The sequence below is a fragment of the Podarcis raffonei genome, chromosome 9 (genome assembly GCF_027172205.1).
Source record: "Podarcis raffonei isolate rPodRaf1 chromosome 9, rPodRaf1.pri, whole genome shotgun sequence".
Lineage (NCBI taxonomy): Eukaryota > Metazoa > Chordata > Lepidosauria > Squamata > Lacertidae > Podarcis > Podarcis raffonei.
In genome coordinates, this window is record NC_070610.1 from 33,971,264 (window position 1) to 33,992,401 (window position 21,138).

General features: G+C 41.3%; 1 protein-coding gene across 2 annotated transcripts; it reads left to right on the forward strand.

Annotated features, from left to right (window-relative positions):
* Positions 1–308: 308 nt before the first annotated feature.
* Positions 309–20,759, forward strand: HPGD (15-hydroxyprostaglandin dehydrogenase). Of its 2 annotated transcripts, none has more exons than XM_053402818.1 (7): positions 309–460; positions 2,841–2,964; positions 5,737–5,843; positions 14,788–14,884; positions 18,067–18,143; positions 18,622–18,785; positions 19,616–20,759. In XM_053402818.1, the coding sequence occupies exons 4-7, from the start codon at positions 14,827–14,829 to the stop codon at positions 19,758–19,760; spliced, it is 444 nt and encodes a 147-aa protein (XP_053258793.1). In that variant the 5' UTR covers positions 309–460; positions 2,841–2,964; positions 5,737–5,843; positions 14,788–14,826; the 3' UTR covers positions 19,761–20,759. The 2 variants fall into 2 exon arrangements, with proteins under 2 accessions (XP_053258793.1, XP_053258792.1); XM_053402817.1 differs by lacking the exon at positions 309–460 and adding an exon at positions 601–827.
* Positions 20,760–21,138: the final 379 nt, after the last annotated feature.

The following is a 21,138-nucleotide window of genomic DNA, read 5'->3' on the forward strand; positions in this document are numbered from 1 at the left end:
CCCTTATCCTGCAAATTGGGACAAGGAAAACGTGCCTGGCTTCAGGGGTTGCCAAAGAAAGGAAGGGAGGAGGAGGAGGGAGGGAGGGAAAGTCCCTCTCCAGAGAGAAGTTGCTTGTTTTCGCGGGAGGCTGTCGAACAGAAATGAAGACAGCCTGGAAAAATAAATATATATCTCTCTAATTTGCTTATCAAGAGGAGGCGGTAAGAAGGAACGAGATGCGGAGGAGTGGGGGGGTGAGGGGGGTTCGTTTCTCTCGCCAGAGCAGCTCGGTTCGCCCTTTATCTCCAGGGCTGCCTGAGGCGCTGGTGGCCGCGCTCTGTCCGAAACCAGACCCAGGGACAGAGCAGCCGACGGCTCCCGTCCGCGCCGCCGACAGTCCCTCCCGAAGGGGAAGCGCCAGCGGCGGCTGGAGGTGGAGGAGGGGAGGGACAAAGGGCGGGTGGCAACTCCGGGGCAGGTGACAACCAAGTTGGGCTCCTTCGGCGCGCTCGTGCGTATTCGTGTCTCCGACTTCACCACTTCCCTCGTTCCCGCCTCCTTCGAAAAAAGAAAAGAGAGGAGGGAGCGAGGGAGGGAGGGGAAGGGGGGAGAAGAAGAGGGGGGGAACCCTCGAGGCTGTGGGGAGATTAAAAACGAGGAGCGAGTAATAAATCAATCCCCAGTTGCCTGAGGAAGGGCGGCCAGAGACAGAGGCAGGGCACTGGGGGAGAGCGCTCCCGCGGGCCGCCGGAATGCACCTGAAAGACAAAGTGGCTCTGGTCACGGGGGCAGCGCAGGGCATCGGGAACGCCTTCGCCCGAGCCTTGCTGGAGAAGGGCTGCAAGGTAAGGAAGTGGGGGGCATCTGGGCTCGCGCCTTCTCCGCGTCGCCTCCGCAGGGCGCCTAGCTTCGAGGGCGCAGCGACCAACCGGGCTCCTCCTCTGCGTGCGCGCCGTGGCTCCCGCGAAGCTATTGGTCTTCCTCCCGCGTTTGCTGTGGGCTGTGAAGCTCCTGTGTGTGAGAGTGTGTGTTTCAAAGTACGCTGCGTATGTGCAAAATACATACATTTACGTGCTCAAATGTATCCACTGTGTCTGTATTCAAAATGATACTTACAAATGCTACAGACACGTGTATTTACGCAGTATACGTGTGCATCTCTGTTTGCATACACGTATGTATGCGTTTGCTTAGCCGTCACTATAGAGACAAAACCTTAGCCATACATACACTCAAAGGTCAGATCTATTCCTAGTAACTCAGAAAGAAGTCCCTTTGAATTCAATGGGCCTTATTTTGTTTTGTTTTTATTCTTTAGTTATCAGATATGATATACTGCTATTCATTAAAAAGAATCAGAGTAGCTGTCTTGCCAGGAAAGCTTTTAATATTTGAAGAATTCTTGTATTTTAATATTTTGCTGGAAGCCGCCCAGAGTGGCTGGGGAAACACAGCCAGATGGGCGGGGTATAAATTTATTATTATTATTATTATTATTATTATTATTATTATTATTATTATTATTATTATTGCCAGAGGCAAGGTGGTTCTTTTAAAATGAGATTGAGAAGTAATACAAAATATGCAAGTGAGTGAGAAGATTAAAGATTTTATTCTAAAACAGCAAGCGATGTATACATACCAAGCAAGCAGTTCAATCTGCCGCTTGGAAGAGAGTCTCCCAGGTAGCCTCGGTTTGCAGGGCCCTGCGGCCAATCAGTCTGTGCACCAGCTTCAAAGAAACTCTGCCCAAACCATCCGATTTTATAGATAGCATTGCCAGACTCTGGCTTGCCAGACTGGCCATGTGCCGATCATCCATTAGCCATCCCCTCCCAATGCCTCACTTTCTCAAAACTATGTCCAACATCAAAGAAGGTACCCAGCATATCCTCCACAGCTGATGAAGGCAACTGTGTGGGGCTCCCATCTCTCTCAGGACATTAAAGACTGTTCTCATACCATCAAAAAGCTTAACACAAGCAAGGGAGTGGGAAGGAATAGAGGCAGGAAGGTTAACCATGTCAGATCACTAATTTCTCTCATACATTTTGTCTTCTGGGTGCATTTCCCATACAGTAGTTTGCAGCAATTCTGTATTAAAAGCTATTTAATAAAAATTAAAATTAAAATCAGAAGCCAACTATCTATTGTGAAAAGATAAGAGTCTTAATTGCCTGCATAAGCCTGATACAATAATAATAATAATAATAATAAGTTTTCAGCTGGTGTTTAAAAGTTGAAACAGAAGGTGTCTTACTACCTGGCAAGTTGTTTTGCACATGCACTCAAAGATGCTTACTAGGAAGCGAGTCCCATCTGACATAGTGCCATTTACTTCTGCGTAAACATCCATTGTATTGCACTGTTAGACATACGAAGCATCCGGCAAATATTAAACACTTTAAATGCCTATTGACTTAATTAGGAAAGATGGAAGCACAAGCTTAATCTTCCCTTTGAACGGGATATAAGGTGCTTGTTAGCTGGATCATGCATGAACTTTATGTGCAGTGTTATGTCTAGTATATACATTGTATACTGAATATCATGTAAACATAATTTCTTCACACATTATCTTATGTAATGCTAAGGGGCAGACTTTGGTAATTTTTCATAATATGGCACACTGTGCAAGGCCAAAATTTGGCGCCCCCAAATGGATCTTCTCAATTATGGATCATCTCAATTTGGTGCCCTCTCTGAAGGGAACCACCTGTACTACCCAAAATCTGGTGCTGCCTAGATAGTCAGCCTTCTTATCACCCTCTAAAACAGATCTTCCCTTCTCCCTATGAAGAACATAATCATTCTTTCTTATCTCTCATAATCTTATTGTCATTATCCTTTTCACTCAGGTAGCACTTGTGGATCAGAATGTGGAACGAGGAAAAGCAAGCAAAGATGCCTTTGACAAGCAGTTTGAAGCACAGAGGACTATATTTATTTCTTGTGATGTTTCAAGTGAAGAAAAACTAAAAGGTAAAGAAGAAAAGGGGTGTGGGTGTCCCCTGCTGTTTATCCTGTCAGAGTCAGGGGAAGAAAATGTGTTATAGATACAAAATCTGTGCAGGTTAGGCTTTGGTGAAGAAAGCCAATATCCAACCAGGATTTATAAATGTGTAGGAAATCTACAAATGTGAAACATCAGCAATGTGTTTCCTAGATTGAATTAGTTGACATATTACAAAGAAAAATAAATTACAGGATATTTTGTGATATTTGTATGAACCCAATATGTGAAAAACTGTTTTACAAGTACAGTACCGTGTTTTGTTTTATTCTTAAACTTTAATACAGAACATTACCACCTAGTCCATGACATTAGATATTGAAATAAGCGTTATAAAAAAAAATGAAATTGAAAGCCAATTGTCATATGCAGGGAAGAGAGAAGAAAACATTTATTTCAAAACAGCTACTTGGTATTGAAATAAGCCCAATAGTATAGTTTAGCATTAAAGATAGCACTTCCATTTATGCATAACTAACATTCTTTTAGTGTCCCCAAATTTAAAAAGCAATTTACAGTGCAGATTGGAAGGCTGCTCTTAGTGTCTGGAGGAATTGAGACTTGTTGGGAGTTTAGAGATCTGTGCTGTAATCTTATGCATATTTACATAGAAGGAAGCTGAATTCTAAATGGCTACAATGGGACTTTGCTCAGTGCAGAGAACATTTCAGCAACTGATAGTATTTAATACAAGTTGTTATTTCACACATTTGTTCAGCAGTCCAAATAAGTAACACAGAAGCCCTAAACACTTGGACCAAGAGACTTTTCATGAAAGATTCTGTCTGAATTTTGTTTTTTGTTATAACTCTTTATTAGCTGTATTAGTCTTCCTGATACCATTTTCTGAACAGGAATGTGTGGTTATGGGATCACCACTTTTTTAAAAAAAGAAAAGAAAACAGGTACTTACCTCAGAAAAACAATAGAGCAGAAAGATTTGGTGGGAGATGGTTTGTAAGGACTTATAAATTGTAATAGCTGTTGAAAACCTTATCCTCCAGTCTCTTTTAAAGCCATCCAAGTTAATGGCCATCTACTTTTTGTGGGATCAAATTCCATAGTTTTAACCTATGCACTTTATGAAAAAGCACTTTCTTATAAGAAAGTGTGACTGTACCAAAACCCTCCCATTAACTGAAAAGAATCCTGCTATTCTAGTATTTTGATGAATATCCTACTTTGTGTATGTGCCAATGACTGTTTTTTTCCTTCCAATTTAATTTTCATTCAATAAAAATGCAACAAATTTAAATCATTATTCATATAGTGCAAATTATAAACCGTATGGTTTTCATTAGACCAATATTTTACCATTACCATATTTGCTATTTTCTGCCTCCACTGTTGGAGACCGTATGCTCACAAATGCAATTTGCTGGAAATTTCAGGTCAGAAGAGCATAGTTCTGCTCGGGTTCTGCTTTTGGACTTCCCATTGGCAAGTGATTAGCCACTGTGAGAACAGGATGCTAAACTAGGTAGCTCCTGTGTCTAGTAGCAGTAATGCATTGCCCCAGTTATAATCCATTTTAAGTAAAATAACTGAGTCTACACAAAGTAGCTGATTGCAATGCTAACGGGGGGGGGGGGACACTTCCTAATAGGGAGAGCTATCTCTAAAGGCAAGATAAAAAACACAGAAGCATACACTGTGGTGTAGCCACTGTAATGTAGTGGTTAGGAGCAGTGGACTCATAATCTGGTGAACCGGGTTCGATTCCCCGCTCTTCCACATGCAGCTGCTGGGTGACCTTGGGCTAGTCACACTTGTCTGAAGTCTCTCAGCCTCACTCACTTCACAGAGTGTTTGTTGTGGGGGAGGAAGAGAAAGGAGATTATTAGCCACTTTGAGACTCCTTAGGGTAGTGATAAAGCAGGATATCAAATCCAAACTCTTCTTCTGTCAACCTGGCAGGATTGCACAACTATGGCTGGTGGTAAAGCTAAATCACTTCTAGGTTATGGGACTTAAGGGGATGAGTTGACAATATCTAGGAATGAAGCAGTTTGTGGACTCTTGGTGCAAATATTTGTCTATTAATTATCATGGACCCTGGAGAGCTATGGGGGAGATAGATCTTTAGTAACAGCTTTAGAAAGGAGATATCAAGAACCGGTCAATTTTTGCTCAATTAATTATTTCCTTGGTCTGTGATTGTATTACAAATTATGTCTATACATTTAAAAAAACCAAATCATATCATTTTGTTCTTAAAGGATTAACCTGTATAATTACCATCCTCTGATGATAATTCTGTATTCATATTTACTTAAACACATTGGAATCTGCATGAGGTTCCTACTGTTCACATGGAAACAAATCCTATCATGAGCACCAGGAACCCCTTTACTAATTCAGTTTTTCATCTTTGCAGACACTAGGGTTACCTAATGCTTTGCTCTGAAACAAAACACAAAGCCAGATTCAGGGAGGCCATTCCTCCGCCTCCTACCTAAACAGCCCTACAAAAACTTTTATGTTACCAAGGAACAAGCAAGACTAACACACCAACATCGAGTGGCTGAATCAATTTATCCATTCAATTGATAAAATGTTATCATACAATACAAATATACTTTATGAAGAAAGGAAGCACTATAGATGAGTTAAAATTCTTTGTATTCACATTTAAGCAAAATTCATACTTTAGATCGTGTTGTTGCCATCATTCTAGAATGATGAATTGTATGGAAATAATGAAAAATTATCTTTTCACTCTAACCCCTATTTACTTGCAGATGCTTTTAAGAAGGCATTTGAACATTTTGGAAAGCTGGATATTGTGGTTAACAACGCTGGAGTGAATAATGAAAAAAACTGGGAAATCACAGTCCAAGTTAACTTGGTAAGCTTAATTCATACATTAAATATTTCCATTTAAAAATATATATCTGTAAAACCTCTAAATTGAAGAATATGATCTGTATTTAGGATACATACATACATACATACATACATACATATGTATGCTTTATATTGACTGTTTTAGAAGTGCATAATAACTAACTATACATGTTGATCCTATACATCTTAACATAGAAGTAAGTCCTAGAGTCACCGGGACATACTGCCAACCAAGCATGTGTAGCATTTATTCAAGACATTACTTAGAACTGCTAACTTTCCTTGAACCCAGGTTTTTAAAAGGCTCTTACTTAAATATACATCAATGTATATTCCTGCATGTCCCCCGAACCAGAATCCATAAACTCTGTTTGATCCCTGCATCCTAAGTCAAGCTTTCCTAATTCTCACATACTGTATCTGTCTAATGTAGACTATTCTAGAACTGCAGCTTTTAATATAGCCCTTGAGGAGGGAAAAGTCAGATTTTGCTTAGCCCTAACGTTTATTGGTCCCTAGACACAAGCAGTACTGAGTACCTGTGTATCAGATTCTGCCTGTCCTCTATCTATTCTTCAGCCCTAAATCAAATCCACTACATATTCTTCCGTCCTAAACCAAAGCTGGCTATATCATCCCATATCATCTAGTTCAGTTTTCTCTGAATCAGTGTATGACTATTGGCATGCATTAATCTTTGATACTCTAATCCATGGTGGGAGAATATATAGGAAGAGATCTAGTATGCACCAGAAATTGCTAATGTTATTCCTTCATTCATTCATTTATTATGTAGACATTTACATATGACAATTGTATTATCAGATTACAAGGGTTTTTTAATTGTTTAAGTTGACTGATATACTTTTTTTTTGGTACTGCTAGAATATTTGAATTCCTCATACCATATCAAAATCAAATTGTGATAGGGTCAGATGTTCCTTGGCTTTCAGGCCAGGTAATGCAAGCCACATGGAAGCTAATCTCTTCTATATCACTATTCATATAGTGATAGCTCCTTATGAGAACAGATAGGATTGATGGCCACTAACAGTTTTAAGATTGTTGTCCTGTACGCAGTTACTCTGGACTAAGTCCCACCGAACGTAGTGGGATTTGAAATACTATGGAGATGATCGTACTGTACAGAACCCGTGTTACAGTGAGGATGAGGAACATAGTGTGTATGTTTACAGTGGTACCTCGGGTTAAGAACTTAATTCGTTCTGGAGGTCCGTTCTTAACCTGAAACTGTTCTTAACCTGAGGTACCACTTAAGCTAATGGGGCCTTCCATTGCCACTACCCTGCTACCAAGTGATTTCTGTTCTTATCCTGAAGCAAAGTTTTTAACCTGAGGTACTATTTCTGGGTTAGCGGAGTCTGTAACCTGAAGCGTCTGTAACCTGAGGTACCACTGTACTTACTTCCAGTGGCACTTCCTTCCAAGTATGCATACACAGAATTGTGGCCAGAAAGAAGTTCACACTTGGCTTAGTGGTCTAATAACTACAGTGGTACCTCGGGTTAAGTACTTAATTCGTTCCGGAGGTCCGTTCTTAACCTGAAACTGTTTTTAACCTGAAGCACCACTTTAGTTAATGGGGCCTCCTGCTGCTTCTGCGCCACAGAAGCACAATTTCTGTTCTCATCCTGAAGCAAAGTTCTTAACCTGAAGCACTATTTCTGGGTTAGCGGAGTCTGTAACCTGAAGCGTATGTAACCTGAGGTACCACTGTATGTAAAAGTGCACCTGAAGCAATAATACAATGCTAAATTCTGTCTTTTAGTACGCTACATTTCTTACAAGACAAAGTTAAATTGCAGCTTCATTTACTTGTAACCATTGCTTGTACTGCTATTTTAGTATGACAAACTAAACTACATCTCAATGGCTGGGTATAGTGATGAAAAAATACTGGCAGATAGATCCAGCGCTGTGAGCATTGTGTCACAGTACTCTGCTGAAACCTGGCTGGTCTCCAGGAATGATTGCATACTTATTTACTTTTGATATTGCCTCAATATGTAAAGCACAATTCAAATGAAAAGCAGGACCTAAACAAGGTCATTGTCCTAGTTTAAAGTACAAAGGCAATAACCAGCACAGTACAAAACTCTATAAACTAAAACAAATAAAGGAGAGGGTGTTGGCCTTAAGACCACAATGAGCTTTTGAAAAGAAGGAGAAAGGTAACAAAGAATGGTGTTTTGATGTCCCCTAGGGTAGTACAAGAAAATGCAGAATAAAACATAACATGTGAAAACAGATTGCTCAAAATGATCGAGAGCTTCATTTGAGCATATTTCATAACAGCAACAATGTTAGTGCAGGCTTGTTCACATGTTGCACTGATCACACGTATAAGCTGTCTCTACACACATACAGAGTGTGGAGCTCAACTATCTGTGTACACAAATTTTACATTCGTTGAATGTAACTTGTGAACACACCTTATATAATTGGCATTAGAATGTCCTATCAGGGAAACAGGCTTACACTGAAAGTCTTATACAGTATCTGATTTCTCATTTAAAGTGTGAAAAGTAAGTCCGTAGTAAGCATGGTTAGGATTCCATTCTTAAATCTCATAATGAAGTAGCTTAATCGCCTAAAAGATTGGAAAAGGCCATAGATTCATGGCACATAGAACACAGAAGCAGGTTGAGTCTTTGGCATGTTCAGTTTCAAAGATTTTAAAAGTCTAGTAAACACCTCCGTCTGGTACCTTGGAGACTGTTGCTGGTCAAGTTAGTTCTGGTTCAGATGGACTAGTGGTTTATCGCAGCATAAGGCAGCTCAGTATACAGTACTGTTGGTGGTGAAGTCAAATCACTGCATAAGCAGTACCAACATGACCTCCCTGGGGTACAAGCCTGGGAGGTATATGAAGGTCCTGGGCTGCCCAGATGATCCTCCCCCCTTGGCCTTGCTAATGTGGTCCAAAGGAAAGCAGAGCAATATGTTTGGCACCAGCTTGGCTGCAGGTGTTGTCAGAAAGAGATGTACAAGGCACCATCAACTGTCTTAAGACTCCATTCCAGATTTGTGTAGGTCTTACTCCTTAGTCTTTTCTTTTCCCAAAGATATCCTGCAAGGCAGCAGGTACAGATTTTCCCTGGAGTTTACACCCAAAGCCCTTATCAGGAAACAGCATAGCTGCAAGGCATCAGAGATTATGGATCAGGGTATTCCTTATCCTTAATGAGCTACTTTGCTAGGGTAGCAAGCCCCATCTGCCCCTCATTTTCCTCTACAGTGCGTGCTGAAACAGCCTTCTTGACCATTGGACCCACTATTAGTCTTGTCCACTCAATCTGCCAGAAGCCCATAACTAACCATTTGAGACCCATCAGCTACCCTCACCTGGTTTAGCCAGCCAGTCAAAGCCATTTCCCAGGTATGGCCACTGTCACATGCTGACAGTTTCTAGAAGCCAAAAAGGAGCTTGTGTCTCCCACCAGAGGTACCACTCCTCCCCTAACACCCCAGACAACATATACATTATATGAACTGTTAATTAGTAACAGCTAAACAGTGAAGTGATTTACACTTTGCAGTGATGATTATATGCCTGCTATTTTCAGGATCAAGGCAGTGACTTCCACAACTTTTTATGTATTTCTGTCCTTTGGTGAATCTCTATGCCAGGCATAGGCAAACTTGGCCCTCCAGATGTTTTGGGACTACAACTCCCATCATCCTTGACCACTGGTCCTGTTAGCTAGGGATGATGGGAGTTGTAGTCCCAAAACATCTGGAGGGCCAAGTTTGCCTATGCCTGCTCTATGCAACTGATTGCATTTTTTTAAAAAAGCAATGCATAAGCCAAATCTGCTGTCAGTAAGAAATGGAAATGCTCAAAGGCATTTTAAAGAAGGCGAATTTTGGTTGCATGTGGTTTGTTCAGGCACGTTTTTATTCAATTAACTGGTAGACCAAAACAATAATTGTTCCCTTTTATACATCTATTAGTTCCCTTATGTAAACTCCTTACACACACATACTAAAGGCAAAAATTGGCTAACAAGACATATTGTCCTGTCGCATCTCACAAAAATCATCCTGACACAGAACTTTCTCATGCAGGATTTAAAATAAAGTTGGTAAGAGAGAGCAAAATATTGCCTTTTAAATGACTTTGCTGAGAGAGAGCAAAATATTGCCTTTTAAATGACTCTGCTGCTGCATGACTCAGTCTTGATTTTTATAGCTTCATTGTGATATTAATTGATAATTTGGGATATATAGCATTAACTTTTGTATTTTGTTTGCTACTTTGAATATTTTTATAGCAAGAGAGTAAAACTATATTAAAATAATATAACAAATAAAATAACAAATAAAATAATATAATACAAATACAAATAATATAACAAATAAATAACAAACCACTGACTTTTAAATTCCAGGTTCTATTAAAAATTAATGGGGAGGGGATCTTGCCCTTCAGTGGGAACTTTAGTACTCAAATATTTTCTACCCAAATTAAGGAAAGTTGAAAGAACTTCAGTTTAAATGGATCTACCCTTAGTTGTGAATTGATCACTGGTTATTACTAGTGTAAAGATTAGCAAATGTGTGCTGTTTGTTGTAGAACTATCAGGCAAATGACACATAGAATAAGCTGGTGTCTAAATGCTACTACGTACAAAATTAGCATAAGCTACTAAGGCTTTTAACAAACATTTGTGTTGAAAAGTGTGCAGATGTTCATAATGTTCACAATGAAGAAATATGGTAGCAATATGCTTGACAAATGAAAGGGTATGGGAGAAAAATCTATTAATGGGGGGATGTGCCTAGAGAGTGATATTGAGACAGAGGGTATTTACTTGAGTTCTAGGACTGATGAAGGGTTACATATGGGAGGTTACCCACATCTCTTGATTTTCCTCTTCGAAACTGGATGACATAAGAGGAAGTTGACATGATGCGCTTCTTCTTCTTCATAATTTTGCTTGCGTCATGATGAGTGAGACAGGTCTGGTGGTAAATGGGATAGTCATATTCATACTTGCAGGACTAGAAGCTGCCAGAAAAAATAACAATTATGCAACTGAAAAGAACTATTGGGGAAGTCAGTTATGTCCTGGTTGAGAAGTGGAGAGCATTTGAAAGACTTGCTTTGGATGAGTACAAGATCCAGGGCCAGGGGGCGGGGCATGTAGACAATCCAGATGTGATGAACAAGGAAATCCGAGTCACTTATTATTCTTCCTGTTACTAGTTCTTCATAATGCTCAAAGCAAATGAGTACCCAGAACAGACATCAGAGAGAAGATATGCTGTGCATAACATTATGATTACCATATTTTTCATCCCATAGGACGCTCCGTCCCATAGGACGCACCTAGTTTTTTTGGGGGGAAATAAAGGAAATTTTTTCCCCTTTATTTTCCCCCCAAAAGCAGGTCGGGAAACCGAACCAGGTCGAGGAACAGCGGGATGGCAGTGCTGCACGTCCCTGCTGTCCCCCAAGCTTGTGAGGCTGGCCGATGTCTGCCCGGCGCGAGGGGCGCTCTGCTTCAGGGCGCCCCGCCTGCCGGGCGGCAGGCTGCTATCCGCAGCGTGGGGAGCCCTGTGGGGAACTCCTGCAGGGCTCCCCACGCTGCGGGTGTCTGTCGGCGCGGGGGGCGCTCTGCTTCAGGGTGCCCCGCCTGCCGGGCGGCAGGCTGCTATCCGCAGCGTGGGGAGCCCTGCGGGGAACTCCTGCAGGGCTCCCCATGCTGCGGATGTGTTCCCGAAGTGCCGGGCGCTCTGCTTTCAGGGCGCCCGACGCTTCGGGAAGCAGGCTGCTATCCGCAGCCTAGACATCCCTGCGGGACCTCCCGCAGGGCTGCCTAGGCTGCGGATGTGTTCCCGAAGCGCCGGGCGCTCTGCTTTCAGCGTGCCCGGCGCTCCGGGAAGCAGGCTACTATCCGCAGCCTAGACAGCCCTGCGGGAACTCCCACAGGGCTGCCTAGGCTGCGGGTGTCTTCCTGAAGCCTGGGGAGCGAGAGGGGTCAGTGCGCATCGACCCCTCTCGCTCTCCAAGCTTCAGCGAAAGCCTGCATTCGCCCCATAGGACGTACCCAGATTTCCCCTTCATTTTTGGAGGGGGAAAAGTGCGTCCTATAGGGCGAAAAATACGTACCTTTTGCGTGTTCAGACCCAGAGACCTCCCCCCTAAATAAATTCACACATGACTCAAATTTTGGTTTTTGGCAGAATTTAGGCTACAACTTTATTGATTACAGAAGGTGAGTGGTTGCATAGGCTCTGGTTCGACTAGCTCCTTGCACCCTTGTAGGCAGCGCTGACCCAGGGCACCAGCATAGGTCAGCCAAGGGTGAACACCTGGGATGGTGAAAAGCCAGGAACAGACTCTGCTCACCACCCAGATGCCCCCCTGGACTCAGGCACGGGCACAACCCCCTCACAGGGGTTGACCAAACCAGCTGAGTCCCTAGATTCCTTTAATGGAATTCCCTTCACATAGGGATGGTGAGACCGCTCCCCCATCCCTATCACCAGAACCAGTGCCTATCCACAACCTTACAAGTTGTAACTATTTGCTACGCAGCAGGCGAAACCCAAATGGCAACAGCCAGTCAGCCAAGTGGGGAAATTCCTGCCGTGCCCCTGTCCCAACAACAGACGACACACGACGGCATAGGAAGGTCAATCGCACAATGCCCTAAAAATAGGGAGAGGTAGGCAGGTGTTCCGAATGCACAAGCTGAAAGAGGAAGCTCTGGGTCATGTGCATGGGTATATATAGGTCCCTCGATCCGTTTGGACTGTGCCCCATTGGTCAGATTGAACCCAGCAATGAGGGACCTACCAATCAGGTGTTGTGGCTGAGCAATCCAACCCACCCACAACACAGGAGGTCGGTCTCCAGGTCTCACCCGGTCCTCTTTTAGGGAGGACACAATTTAACCAGTACTGCATACCCTGGTGTCTTTGCTAAGTGAAGTGTATCATAACACTAGAACTCGTGGGAATCCACTGAATCTGGCTGTTGGAACCTTCAGGACAGACAGTCCAGGTGTCATAAGAAAGCTGCAGAGATAGTGCAGGATAGTACGCACCCTGGAAATGATCTCTTTCAGCTTCTGCCTTCTGGAAGAAGGTACAGGGTTTTAAAGACTAGGACTAGCCGCCTGAGAAACAGTTTTTATCCAAATGAGATTTTGGTTTTAAACACAGTGTAGGGTAGTCTCTGTGGGAGTATATTGTATTTAATTATGGGGTATTAGAGTTTTTAGGGGGTTAACCAGGCTGGGATAGCTGGGATAGCAGGCCTGTTGATTTCTGAATGTCTTATGTAGTTTTTTTCAATTTCGTTGTTCTGTATGGGACAATGACAATAAAGATTATCGTATCGTATCAAGTACCTCTTCACACAACAAATAGTTAAACTATGGAATTCAGTCCCACAAGAGGCAGTAATGGCTTTGAAAGAGGACTGGACAAATTCATGGAGGATATCAATACCTGGCTGTACTCTGTTTCCACTGTTGGGGGAAGCTGGATAGGTGCTGAATTGGATGGGCCACTAGCCTGTTATTACATTCTTATCGTGCAGAATAGCATTGGAAATTCTGTGAAATGTCTTGTGTGGCAGTGGAGTTTCCAAACACCTGTTCATGCATACAGTATATGTGTGTTTACTTCTCCCTCGCACAACAGTTTCCCCATCCAACTGCCAGGCATGGGACAATAAGCACTGATTATATATGTTATTGACCCACCAATCAAAGATTGTAAAGAGTAATGGTGGAATTTACAAACTTTCTCCCCGCTCCTGCCCTAGTTCTGCAAAGGTTGTTCACAATAGCTGTGTGATTCTTGGAAATTTGAAACCCTTCCATTAGTTTTGCCTGTACTGTATAGTAAGGGGGTTCTCTAGATTCCACCTATGCATTTCAGACTATGCGGACAACCTGAATGAAGCCTGCAGACCACCAGTGTGCTGTAAACTATAGTTTGGGAACCTCTGAGCTAGATAACCCTTTAAACAAGCTGTTGTACTTTCTACAGTTCTCGCTTAAAGTGAAACTGTGACAGTATTGGAGAAGCCCCTTCACTGTAGAGGGGAAGCTGACAAGGAGTTTCAAAACTGCAGAGGGGGTGGTGGGGAAGCTTGCAAGCTCTGCTTTTTGCAGCCTTTGCACACAATGCACAACTTCTTGCTGCAATAACTGTGTGCAGTGGTTGCACACATGTGCAACTTAGGTGAAAATTTCCTTCCACTCTCACAGCAAGCATGGAGAGGTATCTTCTCCACAGAAGTGAAAATGATAAGTTTTGAAGATTCTTGGGCTTGCAGGCCTTATTAGGTCCATAAGGTTTTTTTTGCTGAGCCATCCTCAGATGTGGAAAAGTTCAAGCCATGGCTGCTGCAAATGAAGAATCAGGAATGTAATTTAAATACACTCCCAATTCTTCCTTTGCAGGCAGAATGTGGCACTTTTAGAACCTGGTGCTTTTTTCTGTCATCCTGCATTCTGACCAAGCGACCTACCTGTCAACCTATGGAGGGTTGGTCGCTTCTGGATCTGGCTCTGTGGCCAGATTTAATTCCCCTTCCCTTTTTTAGGGTTTCAGACTTCATAAATATGGTACCTTGACATGGGTGAAGTTGTTCTACAGTTAATTTGTCAGGCACCTAGAAGGACTCTAGGTCCATTTGCCGTTAATCAGAATTTCTAGGAAATCTAGAAGACCACTTATAAGAGCTGAAGGTAAAGGGCATTGTAAAAAAGGAGGCAGATCAAAGTATTGACGCCTGAATAATCTATTTCTAGATAACTTATATGTTTTAGGAATACAAAGGGAAACAACCACAGTGATTTTAAACTTGTTGAATATACTTACTGAAAGTCTGATTATAACAGATTAATGTCAGACTGAGAAGAGACTTAAGTGTGACACTTCCTTTTTGTTCTCTGTACCAGATTTCAGTGATCAGAGGAACATATATTGGCTTAGAACACATGAAAACTCAAAATGGACATAATGGAGGAGTTATTGTTAATGTAGCATCACTAGCAGGTAAGAAGTTTATATAGCTTATTTATTTTAAGGCTATTTTTTGCATTTCCATTAGGATGAAGACCAGTGAGATTATATTAATTTCTTTAAAACTGTCAGTTTGCATTCCTTGGTACAAAAAGAATTGGTTTGAAGTGTAGCGATCTTTCCTATTCTAATTGACTCAAGAAGGTTCTGGAAGCTTCTCTGTGTGATACAAGGTGGAAGTTTCTAGCTGCCACTAAGTTTCTATTCTTCCCAAAAACAAGTGGAAGGTTCCATATGTTTGGGTTATTCCTTCAGAGAAGCTGAACAGCTGGTTTAAACTGGTTCTGTTATCTCTTTCACTCATGGTGATACTGACTATATAATAATAGGCCAGAAGGAGTATGGTTTTCACTTTCTATCTCTCTTTCATTCTGGTGTGGTGGTCTGTATATAGTATGCTAAGTGCTAAGTTATTGTAAGTTTAGGTTAAGTCTGCTGCAACTGGATTTCTTATGGACTGTGCCAATCCTGAATGTATTGGATTTATGACCATTATGCTCATTTGCCTTCAGTAGCAGTAAAGCTCTGCTGGATGAAATATTGCCTCTGGTCTATATTTTGGGAATCCTGCAACATGTTTAAGTTTTTTTACTCTGCTAACTACACCTTGGAATCTGCTCTGGATCAATATGAGCAGAATTCATGAGATAAGCAACAACTGAAACATTGCACCAGTTCACTGACACCAGCGTCACATCAGAAAAAATAAAACCAGCACTACTAAAGAACCACAAATCCATGGAGTGAAAGAAAAGTTTTATTTGATGCATCAGGAATGTTAAGAAAGGCACAGGGAAGTTTTGTTTCTACAAACTAAAGCCTTTAAAGGATGGTTGTATTTTCTCTCTCAATTTTAATGATTTATCTTTTTGAGAGGGGGGTTTATCACTTTGAGAGGGGTTTTTTTTTACGATCAAACAGTGTATAAATGTTATGAACTGAAAGAAAGAAAGAAAGAAAGAAAGAAAGAAAGAAAGAAAGAAAGAGTGAATCAGGGAACTGCCATCAGCTCAGAGCCGAGAGGTGGAAGGGCAGTTGTGTTATAGGGAACCTCCGAAAATCTTGCAAAGCAGTTCCTCCTCTGGCAAGAAGGGAAGCCCCACCTCCAGTGGAGGGAAGTGGTGGGAGCAGGGTTTGCTAGGGAGAGCCTCAACACCGAGCCTGAGCAAACCGGAGGGGAGGGAAGTACCCCTTTGCCAGCACCCATGCTGCGCAGTAGGTTTAGGCACAGAGAAGGGAGGAGAAGGTTGGGGGTCATGCGACTGTTATGGTGGAGGAGGTATAAGGACCGCCCACTCCCAGATTCTGCTACTGCTAGCGAGTGAGCCAGACATGAACTTGCGATGCTCTTCACTGTAAATAGTTTGCACTTATAATAAAGCTTGGAAAAGACAGGTCGGAGTCTTGCCTCTTTGCTCTCGAGCAACCACACCAGCACCTGACGAAAGAAAGAAAGAAAGAAAGAAAGAAAGAAAGAAAGAAAGAAAGAAAGCATTTCTCCACAATGAAAATGTGCCTTTGGCTCTCCAAAGTTCTGTTGTGGCATTTGCCAAGTCAAAGCATTAGTGTCATCCATCAACCAAATAGGAGGAGAGAGCTCAAAATACAGTAGATCACTGTATTTTAAAATGTCATTTGTTTATGGATGTTGTTTTAAACTTTTTATATTTTAATTTTTTTGCAAGTCACCTACAGACTCATGGATTTGGGCTACTAACAAATTAAATAATAATTGCACTTTTCAATATGCAGTATAACATCAGTGCTAACAATGAGAAGTTAAGGACTTGTAATCTGTCTTATCTATGAACTTCCTGTCTCTTGTAGAGGGTGCTATGACTATGTGTTCATTAAACATTATTATTTCCAGTTCAAGTAAACATGGGAAGTTATACCAGCAAAACACAAAACAAAACCCACCCAAATGCCGAAACTATAATAGCACACACCACAGAGAAGTGAATAGCTCTTGCTCCAGCCAAACACATAAGAACAATAAACTTCTCATTTTTATTTTCTTAGCATCCATGAACTTAATGAAAGACTCTGACAGAACTTAACCATTTGTAAATACCTTCGAAGTATAGCTATAGTCTAAAGTCTTACTTTCTGATGTCCAAAAATATTAACTGTAGCATATGCAACTACAGAAATGCAAATACATATGTTTAGAAACAGATCGTATCCATTTTATTTATTTATTTTGAAATATTTATAAGCTGCCCTTCACCTACCAAGGTGGAGTCTAGTTCATAGTTTAAACAAACCATACAATAAAATGCTAAAACAATAAAACCCTACATCAAAATAAACAGAGGTTGCTGAAAGCAAAACAACAGCGACGGAGTCAAACAGCAAAACCCTTAAAATGCCTGAGAAAATAATTAAGTCTTGATCTGGTGCCAAAACGATAACAATGTCAGCGCCAGTTACACCGCTAAGAGGGAAGGCATGTTTCACAGGACCTCCATCCTCAGGGACAGGGGTGGCTGCATGCCATCTAAAGTTCCCCACAATTCTCCCAAGCAACCTTATGTTAAAGTGGTAGCTGCCCAGTTGATCAATGGAGCATTGTCATGGAACAAGCCCACTATACGAATCCCACACGTGCAGGAGGGATCCCACGGAAGAACTTGGCTGATACATGGGATCTTACAAGGTTCACTTTATGCATGTGGATTAGCCTCAAATTTTTTTTAATTTTTTTTTTTTGTCTTAATCCGACTCTTAATTAGACCTTCAGATCCCTCCCCATGGTGAATTGTTTGCCACATGCTCAGGGCACTGTTTTGTGGACCTTGGTAGCACCCACATGTGGAATGAGCCACTTTATGAAAAATCATGACTTGTGTTTGTGATGGAAAGCAGCCCTTATATCTGCCCTAAAATCACTTCTGAAGTGTTCATTTTCAAACTATTCTGTGTGTTGCTTTGAATACCACATGAATTGGAAAAGCAATTAATAAGTTGTATAAAAAAATAACCGCCCATCTTTCCCATCTTCTATTGCAGTAAAAACCTTAAAATAAACATATAAAACCAGAAATGTTTACTTATGCAGGCTCAATTCTTTTTAGTTTCATTCAGTATTAGTTATCAGGAGTGATGCTCATTTTAATAAATATTTGTAACTGTTTTCCTTTCCATTGTTAAAGGACTTATGCCTGTTGCATTCCAGCCAGTGTACTGTGCTTCAAAGCATGGGGTAATTGGATTTACACGTTCAATAGCCGTGAGTATGGGCAGCTGAAGAATTCTCATAATTTTCCACATGACAAACTCACCTTGCTATTTTCCCTCCTCTCATCTATAAAATAACTGCATTATCTGAATATCTTAGCTATTCAAAGTAACTATGCTTTATAAATAAAAATTAATCTTGCTGCTTCAGAATCTGGTTGCCAGGATTTCTGAATGTCTTTCAGCTCGTTAAAGTGACAGCAATGCTAAGAGAAGCATCTGAATTGGGGAAAACCTAAAGCCACAAAGGATGGGCTAGTTCTAGTTCTGAGAAACATATTTTGTGACAGTAGTCAGTTTATTTGAGTGTTACATAAATACTATCATACACCTGCCTTAAATATGTATTGCATTGGCAAATGTTGATCATACAATATGCTTCCTAGTCTCTGATAATTATTGTTATAAGTGATCAGCAACTGGATTCCCCAACACCACCAACACTTAACATGTCTGCCATTTTCCTGTAGATGGCTTCTGAGGCAGCGAACTATGGTGTACGAATAAATACCATCTGTCCTGCTTTTGTCAACACACCAATTCTTCAGTCAATAGACAAGGAAGAAAACATGGGTCAATATGTTGCATACATTGACAAGATCAAAGATATGATGGAAGTCTACGGCGTATTGGAGTAAGTAAAGTAGGCACAATGGTATTTGTCAGATTACCCACCGCCTTGCAGGACAACTTCGGGAGAAGAAAAGGCTAAGGAGTAAACCCTAAACAAATACAGAGTGGAGTTCCTAAAACGGTTGGATGGTGTCTTGTACGCTTCCTTCTGGCAACTCCTGCAGCCAAGCTCTTCTTTCCTTTGGGCCACATCAGAGACGGCAAGGGGGTGGGTCTTGTCATCTGGGCAGCCCAAGATCTCCATACACACTGCCCAGGCTTGCACCCTGGGGAGGTCACCGTGCTACTGCGTAATGCAGGAAAAACAACACAGGAAGCAGCAGGAACCAACACAGGAAGCAGCAGGAAACTGCAGCCACAGCGGGTGCTGTGATTCTCCAGCGTTTTACTTCGCCACTAGAGACACACTCCATGGTCTTTCGAGGTAGACAGATGCCAATTCAGCCTAATAGAAATTATTTAATAATACTGGAGAGAGCTATATTCCTGTTTTCCTGTTATCAAAGCACTTAAAGTGCATCAGCAAAGTTTTAGAGAAAGAAAACAGACAAAAAAACCAGCAGTAGGTCATACCAGACAGGTCTCAACTTTACTTAAGGAGCCTCTACAACATGCCAGCTATTAGCAGTACAGTCTGGGCCAGGGGTGGGGGTTAGACCCTTTCTCCTCTCTCCCATCCCATGTTCTCTTTCACTGAACTGCCATCACCATTCTGTAAGCTCACATGCTCTTGTGAGGCAGATTGTATTTAAAGAATAGACTTAGTTAACAGCAGACAGGGGACCTATTCTGACAGAGTATCTGATTCTTATCATTTAAATTCATTTTTAGACCAACACTAATTGCCAAAGGACTGATACAAATCCTTGAAGATGATTCACTAAATGGACAAGTTATGAAGATAACAACGAAGCGAGGAATTCATTTTCATGAATACAACACAGCACCCATTGAAACAGGGAATTCTAATTTGTGACTGTTTTCATTCCTGAAATGAAATTGTTTTGAGTTGTAAAGCAATGCTAATGGTACATCTGAGTTCTAAATATTGCTGCCAATATTCCTTGTGTGAGGAATTAGATACAAATCAAACATGATTTTTTATATTAATTTTTTAATTTTAGAAGTTTAGTTCTTAATTTAATATGAGGCTGCATTCAGATGGCAGTTTATTCGATTCTCCTGATGTTTCCTTCCCTGATAATTTCCACACTTCACTAGGTCTTTCACACAGTGTCAAAGCCACTTCTAGAAATCTAGTGGAATGTAGTTTAGCACTCATCCCCATGTTAATTGCTTGCAGGGAGGAAAAAAATCCATTTGCAGCCCTGGAAAACTGAAAAATCACAGGAGTTTTGCTCACATAGTGAACTTTTGGGTGGTAATTTGACATACTGAGGGGTGAATCATGGGGAAAACAGGAGCACCCATGTGTGGAAAGGGTGGGGAAGGAGTTATCAGAGTTAGTTTGACACTAAGCAAAACACAGGTCATCTGTGGATTCAAGCCATGGTGTGAAATACAGAATTAAACCATATATTTGGGACAGTTTGTCTGTTTGCTATGCATCTGCAGGTATCTTAAGCTATCATAACCAAATTTTGCATGATGGTTCCTGAGATCAAGTAACAGGGCCTCGTCTGTGTTTGGGTACAATTGGATGCCTTTTTGAATCAATATGGTAAACTGAACCTTTCTGAACTGCACTGATTTTAACCACTGATTTCAAAGCTGCACTGATGAGGGGAGGGGGGAGGATCGTAGAATTCCTGAGCAATGCCAGGGCCAAGGCTGCTACTACCTAATATTTTAAAATTTAAAAAAAGACATTTTGTAAGTTACTCTCTCTTTAAAGAAAGCTTGTAAAGGATTAATATCAATAACTACTTAAGGATCATATTACTGAATTTGATGGTTCAGAAACCTTGTATGTGGCCTGTGTAGTTACTGCAAAGAAAATAAACTTTAAAATCAACTTGGTTATTCTGTAATGGGCATTTAATTTTTTTAACTCAGGTACATGTTTGTTTTCTTAATGTGAACAAGATATTTTTGTTATACAAAGGGAACCAATTGTCATTTATTAATACTTAATGAAATGACTTCAGTTCATTTTCCTTTTCAGTAGGAAATAATAACCCTGTACTGCTTTTTTTCCTCTTAGAAAGCTGTATTTTTGACTATTACATTTCAAAAAGCTACATAGTACAGTGGTACCTCGGGTTAAGTACTTAATTCGTTCCGGAGGTCCGTTCTTAACCTGAAACTGTTCTTAACCTGAAGCACCACTTTAGCTAATGGGACCTCCTGCTGCCGCCGCACCGCCAGAGCACGATTTCTGTTCTCACCCTGAA